The sequence below is a fragment of the Microcaecilia unicolor genome, unplaced genomic scaffold (genome assembly GCF_901765095.1).
Source record: "Microcaecilia unicolor unplaced genomic scaffold, aMicUni1.1, whole genome shotgun sequence".
NCBI lineage: Eukaryota > Metazoa > Chordata > Amphibia > Gymnophiona > Siphonopidae > Microcaecilia > Microcaecilia unicolor.
This window is the reverse complement of record NW_021962868.1, coordinates 13,344-27,378: the sequence shown is the minus strand read 5'-3', so window position 1 is coordinate 27,378 and position 14,035 is coordinate 13,344. Positions and strand designations below refer to the sequence as shown.

At 40.7% G+C, this 14,035-nt stretch overlaps 1 gene segment (V, D, J or C); it reads left to right on the top strand.

Annotated features, from left to right (window-relative positions):
• Nucleotides 1–1,851: 1,851 nt before the first annotated feature.
• LOC115458581 lies at nt 1,852–2,414 on the top strand. The segment is given in 2 exon segments: nt 1,852–1,938; nt 2,110–2,414. Coding segments are annotated over 2 exon segments (360 nt in total).
• Nucleotides 2,415–14,035: the final 11,621 nt, after the last annotated feature.

The window sequence follows — 14,035 nt, the reverse complement described above, 5'->3', positions numbered from 1 at the left end:
AGCCCTGAATGAGGGGTAGACCAGGGTTACAACCATATGCCAGATAACCTATCATGTGTAAAACATTTTTCTGATTGGATTTGGGAGGAGTTGGTCTCATGAATTCCCTTAGAATCAATAAGATACAAGTGTCCACATGCAAAGGCTATGTGCAATGGCCGAAGTTCTGATGGTCAAGACACAGATCAGGAGGAACTATAGCATCAGACTGGTTTAGGCCAGTGTGCATGCAGTGTTGCAAACCAAGGATATAGGCCTAATAATATTGTGTGGAAAATCTCAGGCCTCACTGAAGAAAGTCCTATTCAGTGTCCCTACCACAACAACAGGTTCTTGGCAAAGTTCATCATGCAGTGTATTAGGAATTCATGACAGGATGGTTATGATGCAGTCAGAGTTTAGTTCATAGGCCTCTGGTTGGCTAATGCAGGCCTTATAGAAACATGACAGCAGATAAAAGTCAAATGGCCCATCCAGTCTGCCCTTCCTCAGTAACCACTAACTCCTCCTTTTCTTAAGGGATTCCACATGTCTGTCCCGTCCACTACCTTCACCGGGGGCCCTTTCCACGCATTCACCACCCTTTATGAGAAGGAGCATTTTCTTAGATCCCTCCTAAGTGTATTTCCTCAAAACCTCTTCTTATGCCCTCTCATTCCAGGGTTTTCCTTCATTTGAAAAAGGCTCACCTCCTGTACATTGATGCCACTGATGTATCTAAACATCTCTATCATATCCCCTGTCTCCCGCTTCTCTTCCAGCGTATACATGTTGAGGTTCATAAGCCTATCCCTATATGTTTTACGATGGCGATCACTTACCAATTTTGTAGCCACCTCTAGAATGACGCAATCTTGTTTATATCTTTCTGTAAGTGTGGTCTCCAGAATTGCACGTAGTACTCTAAATGGGTCCTCACTAGAGACTTATACAAGGGCACTATCACCTCTTTTTTTCTGCTGGTCATCCCCCTCCTTATGCACTCAAGCATCCTTCTGGCTTTGACTGTTGCCTTTTCTACCTGTTTGGCCACCTCATGGTCATCACACAAATGATTTGGACAGTTATGCACACAAATGGGTTTGGACAGTGTATATCACTACAAAACTGGTTGTTAGACCAAATAAATTTAAAACAACTGATACTATGCACCCCCAAAATACTGGAAGAAGTAACTAACTCGTTAGTCTCACTCACACACCCAAGGAGTACTCAGGCTGCATATACTGCAGCAGGACATGTTTATCCACTCCTACTCTAGCTGAGATAATATGTAACCATTTGTCTGACCTCACATGCAACTTTCTTTAAATCAATCACCTTACTTTCTAACTCTTCCTACTTTCTTACCCTTCTATGGTACATCTTTGCTTTACCCTTCGCTATCAATTATAATGTTCTATTACGTATTGTGTTGACATTGTAAATAGTATACCATGCCATACTTTGTATTGTTTTTGAATATTTTTACTGCTGTAATTGTCAATTGCTCATGCTTGATCTATTCTTACTGTATACTACCTTAATTGAATTCCTTCAAAAAGGCAGTAAACAAATCCTAATAAATAAATAAAAGATAGTTTTTAGAATATGTATCTTTATAGAATATGCTACACGCTGGCACCACACCAGTTCATGTTTTATGTCATCACACTAATAGAATGAAAAATACTCTTGATAGTAATTAGAAAAGACACAAGTGTGATTCATTATGACCAAACCATAAGCAACATTGTTACGTAGGTCTCTGAGGAAGAACATTTACATAGATCAGCCATTTTGCATATCCTCCTGCAGGTGTCTTTCTTCACTGCTCTGTGCAGTTATAAAAGTTTCATTCAGCACTTGAAGGTTTATAACTGAGAAGCTCCTAATCCAGAATAATGAAGATGATTCCACAGACTCCGTTCGTCTGGTTGTTACTTTTATGGATTCATGGTAAGAAATTTTAGTAGGAGATGTAATAAACATAACATTTAGCCAGTGTTACTATGATTTAATTTGTAAGAATCTAAACCTTTTTTCAAATCAGGTTAAGCAATTTAAAGCATATTATTTTGCATAATTCTCTTCTCTCACTGTTAGTTTTAATTTTCATCTTATCTTCAGATTCCAATGGGCAAACCTTGACTCAGTCTCCAGAATCTGTGCCAGTGTCTTTAGGGCAAAGTGTCACCTTCAACTGCAAAGCCAGTGCCAGTGTAGGAACCTGCTTAAACTGGTACCAGCAGAAACCTGGACAGGCTCCAAAACTTCTTATCTATTATGTTTCCACCCGTCCCTCGGGGGTTCCACAACGATTCAGTGGCAGTGGATCAGGGACTGATTTCACGTTCACAATCAATGGAGTTCAAGCTGAAGATGCTGCAGATTATTACTGTCAGCAGTGTAGCAACTGGCCTCTCACACAGTGATACAGACTCATACAAAAACCTCCCTCTCTGTATACAAAACCTCCCTCTACAGCTGCTGCTGCTGCCTGATTTACTGTATTCTGTGGAAGGTATTTTAATTTACTGTTCAGAAAGCCAAGTATTACTGAATGAATTCCTGAATATTTTTATTCAGCAATAACCTAGGTGGAATGATGCAGAGCTGATTTCCAGATCATGCACATTTTGGTCACATCTTTTTGTATAGAAAGTGCTGTATAGGAACCGGAATTAATATATTTTTTAGCAAAATCTCACTATGCATTACTATTGGTTGCTTTGTGGAACTGAAATTTGATCATTTAGGGGTCCTTAAGGCATGCTAACAGATTTAGTGCATACTAATGATTAGCATGTGCTAAATGATAAGATGTTCATTATATTCCTATGGGCATCTTATCATTTAGTTCTTGCTGTTTGTTAGTGTGAGCTAAATCTGTTAGCACACCTTAGTAAAAGGACCCCTTAAAGACAAAGAAGTGCCACTTACCTACACACATAAAAATCACTTAAGAAAATGTGAATTATTACATTCTCCACAACATGCAAACATGAAACAAAGGAGCCCTTTTACTAAAGCTGATTTGAAACCGATACTTACAAGCAGTGGCGTAGCTAGGGGGTGCAGGGGGAGCGGTTGCTCCCCTAAACAATCTTTTGAAAAAAATGGCGCCTATGCACCAGAGGCTCCTGCCACCTCGTGCTATATTAACTTTTCCTCCCAGCTGCTACCTTTTGAGTCTGTGGCAGCCTGGAGGAACCGCAAGCATCCCTTCCCTGCCCCTCACTGACTGGGTCACTCAATCCGCTGACTCCCCAACTGACTTGGAACTTAAGTTGGCTGCAACAAAATGAAGCTATTCGCTGATAGCCCTATGTACGCTACTGTGCTGCCTCTCTGCCAATTTCTCTCCTTGGACCCTCCCCCCCAAGATGTAACTTCCTGTTTTGGAGGAAGGAACAGAGGAAGGAAACCATCAGAAGCACCAGTAGCGTGCATAGGACTATGGCCTTGCATGCGGCTTCATTTTTGTTGCAGCCAAGTTGGGGAGGCAAGGCAATGATGTGAACTAGGAGGTCGAACTGAAAACATTGAAAAGCAAGCCACTGCTGTATCCGTCTTTTATCTTTTGCTTCTATGGTCTCTCTCCCTTTCCTCCACTCCGCACAGCCATTACACTCAAAGCAAGCAAATCTAGGAGGAGCTGCTCTATTCACGTTGTGAGTATAATCATTGGCAGCATTTTTATTTGATCTTCTTTTCTTATTTATATTTTTAAGCATGCCGGCTTGTTTAGCATAGGGATGTATATGCAGAGGAAGTATTGGTTTCATGGGTTAGAATGCTTCTTCTTTTCTCTAAATCATGTCATTTGGAGGGGCTGGTTATAGGGACTCCCTGTATTCATGTAGAGATGCATTCAGGTACTTAACAATCAGACTTCCTATTTAAAAGTATAATTTTTTTTAAACATGAATTAGGTTGAAACCTGGGAGAATTTAATATCTTTTTTTTTTTCCTGTGCCTACATCCAAAGATTATGGCATGTGGGAACTTTCTCCTTTTGTTTTGTGGATTGCAGTGGTATATTATAAAAATACATTTGCCTTTTTTAATACTACTACTATTTCAGAGAGAGGTATTGAATAATGAGGGGAAGGTGTCCTTCCTGCAGAAGTTCTGTCCAGTCTGTCTAAATGTGCTAACATTGTCCAGATCAGCACACTATTAGCCATCAAGTTCATAGGAAGTTAATTATGTTTAGTGGAACATAAATCTGTTGGCTCAGGCTGCTTACTACTGAATATTCCATCATTGTTTCATTATTGCTACTAAGTATTACATATTAAGGGCATTTGCTTTAAACGTTTGTTTAAATTCGTTTGTTTAGTCCTTATATGCACATGATTCTGTTTTTTAAATCCAAAGATGAATGAATCCTAAGGGTGGTTGAACAATTAGGTATAAACTATTGTTTCTGAATTTACATATTTTGAACTGCTTTGGGTCCTGCTGATCTGTAAATCTGCTGTCTAGAATTTTGGAAGATGGAAATATGAAAATAAAAAGTTTGGGATGTACTCTGTAGACATTGTTTTGCAGTGTGTGTATGGATGCCTGTTCTGGTGTGTGCATGTGATATTTGAATAACTGTCTATACTTATGGCTATGATTTCTGAACATGCGGCATCACTAAAGGACAGACTTTTAAATCCCAGTTGGTATATATGCTAATCTCAACTTTGTCAAATGTTTCAGACATGTTTATGTTTAGTTACCTACGTAGGTAACTTACGTCAGAGGAGGGCGGGCACAGGAAGAAGGAGAGAGACGTCGGTGAAGGCAGAAGCGATCGCCGATCAGCTGTTCCATCCCGTGTAGCGCCTTCACACACAGGTGAGAGGCGCTGCACTGGCCATTAAGGCAGAGGGGGGGTCCGGTGGAGGGGGGAGCATCAGCGATGAACTCAGGGGGGCGTGGCACGGAGGCGGAGGATGGCAGGAGGTGGAGCAGTGGTGGGAGAAGGAGAAGAGAGAGACAGGAAGGGAGGGGGTCCGGCCGCTGCAAAAGTTTGATTTTTATTTTCATACAGGGAGAAGCGGGGAGCAGCAGTGACCTCGGGCGGGGGGGGGGGGGGGAAGGCCTGATGAGTGCCTTTGCCCCCTCCCAATCCTTTTTTGATGTTTGTTTCATTTTTTATTTTAGGCAGAGGGAAGTGGGAAGCCATGTGTTTGTGTTCAATCTCTACTGTAATCTCACTTTTCTTTTTAAACATGCCAGGGGATTTTTATGGTGCAGGGGGCAGCGAGGAGATGACAGCTCAGGCCTTAATGACAGGTCTGAGCTCACGTTAAATTTCTGACTGTAGATGATTCGTTGCAATCGTCAGTATGGTTAGTGCATTCCGAATTGTCCACATTTCAATGGTAGCTTCTCGTTTGCATTCCGTTTTCGTTAGGTGCTAGCGTCGTCGGAAAATGGCCTTTGATGCATGCTACGGTTGAAAATTTCTTCGTTAAGGGTCAGTAAAGGGTCGTTAAAAGAGTCGTTAAGGTTTAGTGCATCTGGGCCAGAGAGAAGAGTTTTTATTTTTGGCACAGTATATGTCATCACAGGAACAAAAATAAAACCAATGGACTGCATTAGTGGCTTATAGCCTGTTTAGTTATGTTTAAACAGAAGAATTCTGCATGAAACAAAATATTTATTTTTATTTTGACTCATAAAACCAGTTGTCCCTGAAACATGCCTCAAAGCAGAATAATCCATTTGTGTATCTACAATGTAAACTTCTACAAAACAGATGACTTGAAGAAGTGAAGAAGAGAGAGAGGGAAAAGCAAGCAGGACCTAGTTTAGTATTAAGGGAGGAATAAAAAAAAGAGAGAGAGAGAGAAAAGCAAGCACCATTAACTAGTTGCCGTGTATACAAACCCTTTCCCCATAGTTTTAAACTGAAATTTTCTCTAGAAATAGGTATTTTCCCCAAAAGTTTTAAACTGAAACCTTTTCTAGAGGTAGAAACTAAACAGCCAAAAACTCTTGTTCTAAAAGGCAGTTATTTTCTGTTCCTTGGCTGCTGGAGAGAGAGCTCATCCAGGGACCTCAATTAAATGTTAATTAATGTAACCCTATGGGTTAAATTTTAAAAGATTACCTGGCTCCTTCTGGATCTGGTGTGGAGACAGTGAGCAGTGCAGTTAAACTGAGTAGTCTGTGTGCATGCGCTGAGTGTTCCGCATGCTGTTGGAACTCTCAGGAGAGTGACAAATAGCTCAGGCTGGCAGTTGGGATGGAGCTGTATTGATGAGAAGATGTTACTAGGAAAAGACTGGAAGAAAGTTTATGCTGGAGATCATCACCTGAAAGAAAAGGCGCCCACCGTTCACGAGAGAGAGAGAAAACAGAGCGAGCAGCTAAGTGACTGAAACTATTTTAAAAAGTGCACATAAGACAAAATAGTAAAGGAAACTTCAACAGTAAGTGAGAGATAACTAAAAGAAGAAAAAAAAAAAGAGTAGAGGAAAACTTACATGTTGAGATCCTTGAAGGTCTCTGGAAATCTGAAAGACAGGAGAAAAGAAAGTTTAAAGAATCTAGTGTTTTGTAAAATTGAATGTGCTTAAATGATTTATGTGCCTAATATTTATAGTTATCTGAAAATGCTCCCAATGTTTCTAAACTGATGTGTCGCAAATGTTAAATTTGCAAGTTGGTAAAATTTCATTAACATTTAAATATAATTCAACTAATAAAAAATGTTTTCTTTTTATTGTTAACTCCCTGGTTGGTGTTGAGTCATTTTGGGGAAACACTGTGACATATTTGGTACCATCATTTTAATACCTTGCTCTGCCACCAGGGGGTTTACATTAAGGTGTGGGGGAGTAGAATACTTGCATAGGTTGCTGAGGTCCAGATGCATTAAACTTAATGAGCCATTAACGAGCCATTAACAAGCAAGTATTAAACCCTGGCATGCACTAAAGACTTTTTTCGGAGGACGGTAGCAGCTAAGGAAAATGGAATGCAGATGAGCAAATTGTGTAGAAACCCTATTGTAATGAGATGCACTAACCTTAACGCTGGAAAATCTAACGAGAGGTCTGTACCTCTCGTTAAGTATGCGCACAAGCCAGACAAATAAAAATGCTTTAAAAGAGAAAGACAAGCGTAAAACGGAGCAGTGAGAGGAGGCAGAGCAGAAGGAAAAATCACGTTTCTCGAGAATCCGACTGAAAAGCTGCACAGCCACAGCAAGAGAGGGCTCAGCAGTTCCCCTTTTACAGGCTCCCTCCCTCCCTCCGTGTGTGATCGGGATCCAAGAAGAAGGCACAGCTCCCGCCTCCAGGTCTATCTCAGCCAATCACAGCGCGTTTAGCTCGGCTAAACGCATTGTGATTGGCTCAGGGACTTCCAGGTCTCAGCTGAGTGAAGCACTGCCAAAAAAGATGTTTTTATTATTGCAGGGGGAATGACGGCCAAAATGGGTGGGGTTTTTTGGATGGGCGTTCATGAAAGGCTAAAGCAGCTAGGGCTCTTCAGCTTGGAGAAAAGGCAGCAGAGGGGAGATATGATAGAGGTCTATAAAATAATGACTGGAGTTGTGGAAATGTGAAGCGTCTGTTCACGCTTTCCAAAAATACTAGGACTAGGGGGCATATGATGAAGCTACAATGTAGTAAAATTAAAACAGATCGGATTCAATTTTTCTTCACTCAACGTGTAATTAAAGTCTGGAATTTATTGCCAGAGAATGTGGTAAAGGCCTTTAGCTTAGCGGAGTTTAAAATGGTTTGGACAGCTTCCTAAAGGAAAAGTCCATAGACCATTATTAAATGGATATTGGTAAAATCCACTATTTCTGGGATAAGCAGTATAAAATGTTTTGTACTTTTTTGGGATCTTGTCAGGTATTTGTGACCTGAATTGGCCACTGTTGGAATCAGGATGCTCCGCTTGATGGACCTTTGGTCTGTCCCAGTATGGCAATACTTATATACTTATGTACTTATGTGATTCCATATGCCCCAATGAAAGGAGAGTTTAATTTAATTTTACTTCCATTTAAGTTCAGTATATTCCATCTTTTTAACACCAGCTCTGGAACTCTTTGCCGGAGGATGTGGTAACAGTAGTTAGCGTAACTAGGTTTTAAAAAATGTTTTGGACAAGTTCCTGCAGGAAACGTCTATTGTCTGCTATTGAGACAGACATGGGAAGCAACTGCTTGCCCTGGGATTTGTAGCATGGAATGCTGCCATAATTTGGGTTTCTGTTAGGTACTTGTGACCTGGCTTGGCCACTGTTGAAAACAGAATACTGGGCTAGATTGAGCATTGGTCTGACCCAGTATGGCTACTCAAATGTTCGAAGTCAGCTGTTCAGGAAGAAAAATACAGAGGTACACAGCTATTTGATAGTGGGGACATAAAATGAAAGATCAGTGCCAGACAGATGTAGAGAAAGAAATGAAGAAGACAAGAGGAGAGAGAAGTGGAAAGGACAAATTGGAAAATAATTTGGAAGACTGACTCATGGAACATGGAAAAGAAAAGACTGGGACCAGCCCAATTAGAAAATTAAATTCCCAGACAGCAAAGGTAGAAAAGAAAAAAATATATATTTTTATGTAATACTTTGTATGGACTGAGATGTACCTGCTTTGTAAAATGTACATTTTTTCTTTTTCTATTTTTATTTTGCAAAGTACAGGAGAAAATTCATTCTGTTTCTCTTTTACCAGTATTGCACTAAGTCTGGCTTTCTTGGGCAGAGTGGAGGAGGTCTCTAGTTCAACTTTTGTATTTTTTTTTGTGGCTCCCTATTCTGTATTAGATGAGATGAGGGTCTGTCCATGTTCTGCATGTGTGACTGAAATGAAGGATTCTGCTAGCATGTAGTGTCTATGTAGGAATGTGTAACAGTGCAGCTTATTCCAGTTTTCCAACAGTAGGTATATTGGTGCTTTAGAGTCCAGTATAATATATATAGCACTGTCTTTACATTGGTGGGTTAGAGTTGTGGTGTGGTAAGTTTTGTGTTCTAGGGCAGTGTTTCATAAGTTGGACCTGGAGTACACCCTTGCCAGTCAGTTTTTCAGGCTATCCACAATAAATATGCTTGAAATTGATTTGCATATACAGCCTCCATTACATGCAGATTCATTGTGGATAGCCTGAAAACCTGAATGGCAAGGGGTTAATCCAGGACCACCTAGGGAAACACTGCTCTAGAGCCCAGTGTAATATTTGTAGCACCGTGTTTTCATAGGTGGTTTAGGGCTATTATAGTGTTGTAAGTTTTCAGTATAGGTTTTGGATGTCATTTTGTAGAGTTTTGTGTTATTTCACAAAGTGTCTGGCCCTATTTGAAAGTAGGCTGTGGGGCAAGGGGTGCCTTTGGTGGCCCTTGTCACACAAAACAAAAATGCTCAAGGCTAGTGGTCTCCACATCCTGTAGAGTCCATCTGATTTAAACAAAGTGTCCAGCACTGGAAGGAGTGTATGTGCTGTTCCTGAGGTGATGGTCACAGTTTTAATATTTTTACTTGTAGTTACGAAGACAGGTTGCCTGCTCTGGCCAGTCCAGGGATTTCTTCTGCATCCTATCTCCTGATGTAACTTCCTGTTTCCTTGTAGGCAGGACACAACAGAGACAGCCTGTATTAATCATTACCCGCCACAGCCACTACACCTGAGAACAACACAGGCACTGCTGTCTAGCTGACACCAACCGGCACCTATTTTATAAACGTCTGCTCCCCCTGATGTCAAAACCTGGCTACGCCTCTGCTTATAAGCACCTTGAGAAAGCTGTGAAGGTGAAATTCTGGCTACAGCTGGTGCATTGGAAGCCTATACACTTGAAATGCCCCCCTTTCTGGCGCTTCCTCAGGTCTGGGGGTCTGAATGGGTGGGGAGCCTCATTGACAGGCAGACTCCTTCAGACCCTGTCACTTCACAGTTCACGTACAGTACCGCCACCTGCAAAAAAGAAGTGGTTAATGGGTTCAGAGACTTTCTTCTCCTCCCAGGAACTCAATCTCTGCTCCAAATCTCCTGTGGGATGCAAACTGGCAGTTAATTAGTATGACCCCAGAGGGTCATTGACTCCCATCCCACTTTCCAATATTAAACCACTCCACAAATCCGGTTATTTACATGAAAAATAACTGGAACTTTGTTAACTTCTTCAACCTGCAGCTCAGACTGGTCAAACTAGTGAAATAGATAACAGTTCAATTTAAACTCGACTTGATTTTGGCTGAGTATTTGCAGGAGTGCAAATCAGAAATATATACACTTTATATAGCGTCTGTCCTTGTCCATCTCTTCCAATCGGCAATCAACACCATCTGGGCTTTGCACTTTCTGCGCATGGGTTTCAGACTCTGATGTCCCGGCTCCCTTATGAGATGGAACTCTCTCTAGTTCCCATCTCCAGTTCCTGGAAATGTTCTTCTTGATCCACTCTCCAGAGTTCATTTTCAGTCTCTGTCCGTTTGGACTGTGACTTCTCTCCTTCCTCCAACCCCCAGGGTACCAGTTCTTAAACAGGGATTCCCCCTTATTCCCCCACTCTGGTCTCCAGCAGGGGAATTTTAGACAGCCAAAAGACCATGTGCAAATACGTAATCCTTTTATCACCTCCTAATTCCTCCCAATATGTCATTCATCCTCTTTGCTGCATCAACTTGCTGCATTTTATTTGAAAACCCATCCCCTTGGGCTGGGCTTATTTCTCACCCGGGGACTTCCAGGATACTCACCCCAGTGACCATCTACCAGGACTCTATCCTCTCAGCAATCCCATACAACTGGGGGGTTACACACTGCAAGCTAAATTCTCTTTTTTTTACATATGTCTTTTTGTGAAGTTATTATCACCAAATAGATTTGTATAAACTATGTGGAGTTTTTACTTACTTTAAATAACTGTAAGTTTTTTCTGCCAATGAGGAATTGTGGACCCTGAATAAATCCGTTCACCAGAAACAATTTCATAGGTGGCAGGAGGACTCTGAGGCTTTTTCTTCCTGTTTTATCATCATAGAAACATAGAATTGTTTATTTATTTTTTTTAATATATAATGCTGGACTATATATTTTGAAGAGTTTCTATAGAGTAAAAGGTAAAGCAGTTCACATATTTTATACAAAGGGAAGACTAGCTCAATAATAACAAAAACTGGTCATCCAGCTAGCACTGGATCAAATTTCCCCCTACTATCCAATCATTCTAAAAAAAACAAGATTAACGTCATTTAAATGTAGTCATTTAAACACAATCACTCCGTTGAAAGATGCCTTTGTTTCATATCTACTCATTCCACTAACTTAATGCCAGATCGGTTATCAATAAAACTGAAACTATTAAAGACTGGATTGAGGAGTCACAATCTGGTTTTACACTAATAATAGAAACTTGGTTACAATCTAAGTATAACCCTATCCTCAATGACGTATGTCCTCCAGGTTACACATCACCCATCTCATAAGGGAAAAGACAAGAGGAGGTGGCATTGCTTTAATATATAAGTCTTTCTTCAAAGTCACCATCACTTCTGAACTCCTATTGCCCCATCTAGAAATTATTGCATATAATTTCTCTGATGACTCACTAGCAAATCATTTTAATATCTTATTGCTTTACCGTCCTCCAGGTAATTGGAATGCGGTTGAAGAGGAACTCACTGAGTTCATCTCTAACACGTGTCAAATCAGATAACCTATTACTGATAGGTGACATTAATCTCCATTTAGACAAACTTGAAGACCCACATACTAAAAGATTCCTAGACTTCCTTAAAACTTGACAATTCTCTACTCCCTTTGGAAATTCTTCCCATAGCAAAGATCATCAGTTAGACCTATTAACACAGAGATTTACTGATCCAACAAACTTCTTTATTTCTAATCCTGTATGGACTCCTATTCCATTGTCTGATCATAATAAGTTATCTTTAACCCTCCACTGGAAAGAAGACACAAATAAATCATTAATATCTGCATGTAGTAGTTTATAGAATATGCTTGCATTGCAATGTACACATGTACAAAGGGGCATTCTGCACAATTCAAAATGGGTGTAACATGGGCATTCCTGAACTCTCTGCACATAGTTATAGAATTCCTTGCCTTTTGCGTTAATATAGGCACTGATATTTACACTGGGGTTTTCCTTGGCATAAATATCCGTGTTGTTCATTATGGCGTGTATCTAGCATTTATGCATATTCTAGTTGTAGTATTTCAGACTGAGCTTATCTCTTTCTGGAACTTGCACTTCTGCCGCACTAACCTTTTAGGCAAACATGATTTTGAAGGTTGAAAACTATGCCACATACACATTGGTCTTGGTTGATGGCAAATGCAGGGTAGAGATCTTAATCTAACTAACACTCACAAGCTATCTCTGTAGTGTGGTATCATAGCTAAAACACTGCTCTCTGATACCACCAAGTAGGGTTCAAGTCCAGCTGTAAGAGCTAGGCAGTAAACACATGTAAACCAAGTCATGTAGAGAGAACTTTTGTTTGACTAAACAGACCCAGCCAGCAGTGGACTGACACTGAGCTGGACACCTCTCCACCTCCCAAAATATCTTCTGATGACAAACACAGTAAAGGTTACATAGATGAAGGAGTGTGCAGGTTAGGACAGGTGGCATGTGATGCTTTAACAAAGTTCAAATAGCCATAAGAAGCACTAGAAGCCTTCAAAATTGGGACACAGATTCTTTAATCATTAGCTTGGACATCAGTCTTTAATCAGTGACCCAACATGGGCTGTGTTTCAGCATACAGCACCTATGTCAGGGATTGATTAGGTTACTTTTATATGATTTTTTTTTAAAGACTTTGCTCACACCTTTTTCAGTAGTAGCTCAAGGTGAGTTACATTCAGGTACTCTGGATATTTCTCTGTCCCAGGAGGTTTCACAATCTAAGTTTGTACCTGAGGCAATGGAAAGTTAAGTGACTTCCCCAAGATCACAAGGAGTAGCAGTGGGATTTGAACCAGCTACCGCTGGATTGCAAGACTAGTGCTCTAACCACTAGGCCACTCCTCCAGCTGAGAAGCTGGATGCAAAACAATGGAACTCTGTTTTCGTACAGTGCAAGCTGAATGTTCTTTCTTGTACCACACAATTGGAGTAAAACCAGTCCTTCACACTCTATACATAGAACAAAGAACAGTCGTGTCTCAGGGTCACTACCCTGTGTACTCATGTAATATGTGGTAACTGTAATGGTATACTAGGCTGGAGATTTTGGGCCATTCTGGGCTTTGAACTTACATTTCAAGCAGTGTGGGATTAAGAGTGTCTGGCTCTGCCTATCGAAATTAGTGCTGCAAGTTCCATATTGCACAAGGATAGGGTGGTTAGAAATCCAGGACTGTCCTAAAATCTCCAGCCTGGAAATGAGTAACTTTGAATCTCTGTGAAAGGAGATAGCAATAGGAAGGGTGTCAGACTCTGTCGAAAGCACCTCATATAAATGTGAGATGCTCCATCCTATAACTTTGAGGAATCTCCCCCTATTCTAGACACTTCCACCTGCCAGTCAAAGAAATGTTTCACAATGCAAAACAGGCATGACATGACCAGAGAGGCAGACAAAATAGCAAAGATCAGTACTGTGGCAGCAATATCCTGCTTCATTGCAAAACAATCCTAGTGACTGATACCCCCACCCCACTAGATAAGATAATGTAGAGGTTGGAGCACTTCTTTAATGATGAAGGACTTGTGAGTTCAAGTTCCACAAGGGATAGTTTCTCCTCAAGTACCCTACACAAAATAAATAGTACATTTTATTTTACCCTGCGCACAATTTCCACTCTGATTGCAGGTGACGTATAACTACCGTGCTGATATGGACAGCATCATTTTAATTTCGGCACCGATTAAACAAGTGCTATTAGTGCTCAGTCACACACCATTTTGTCTTTAGGACTCCAGAGAGTGTGCTTTTGCTCCTCTGTGATTTGCTGGTTTTGCTGTTTGCCAACCCAATATTCATATTATCTTCTATGTCTTCCTTCTTCACCTTTACCTTCTCTACATATCTCCAATCTTCCCTTCCCACTACCTG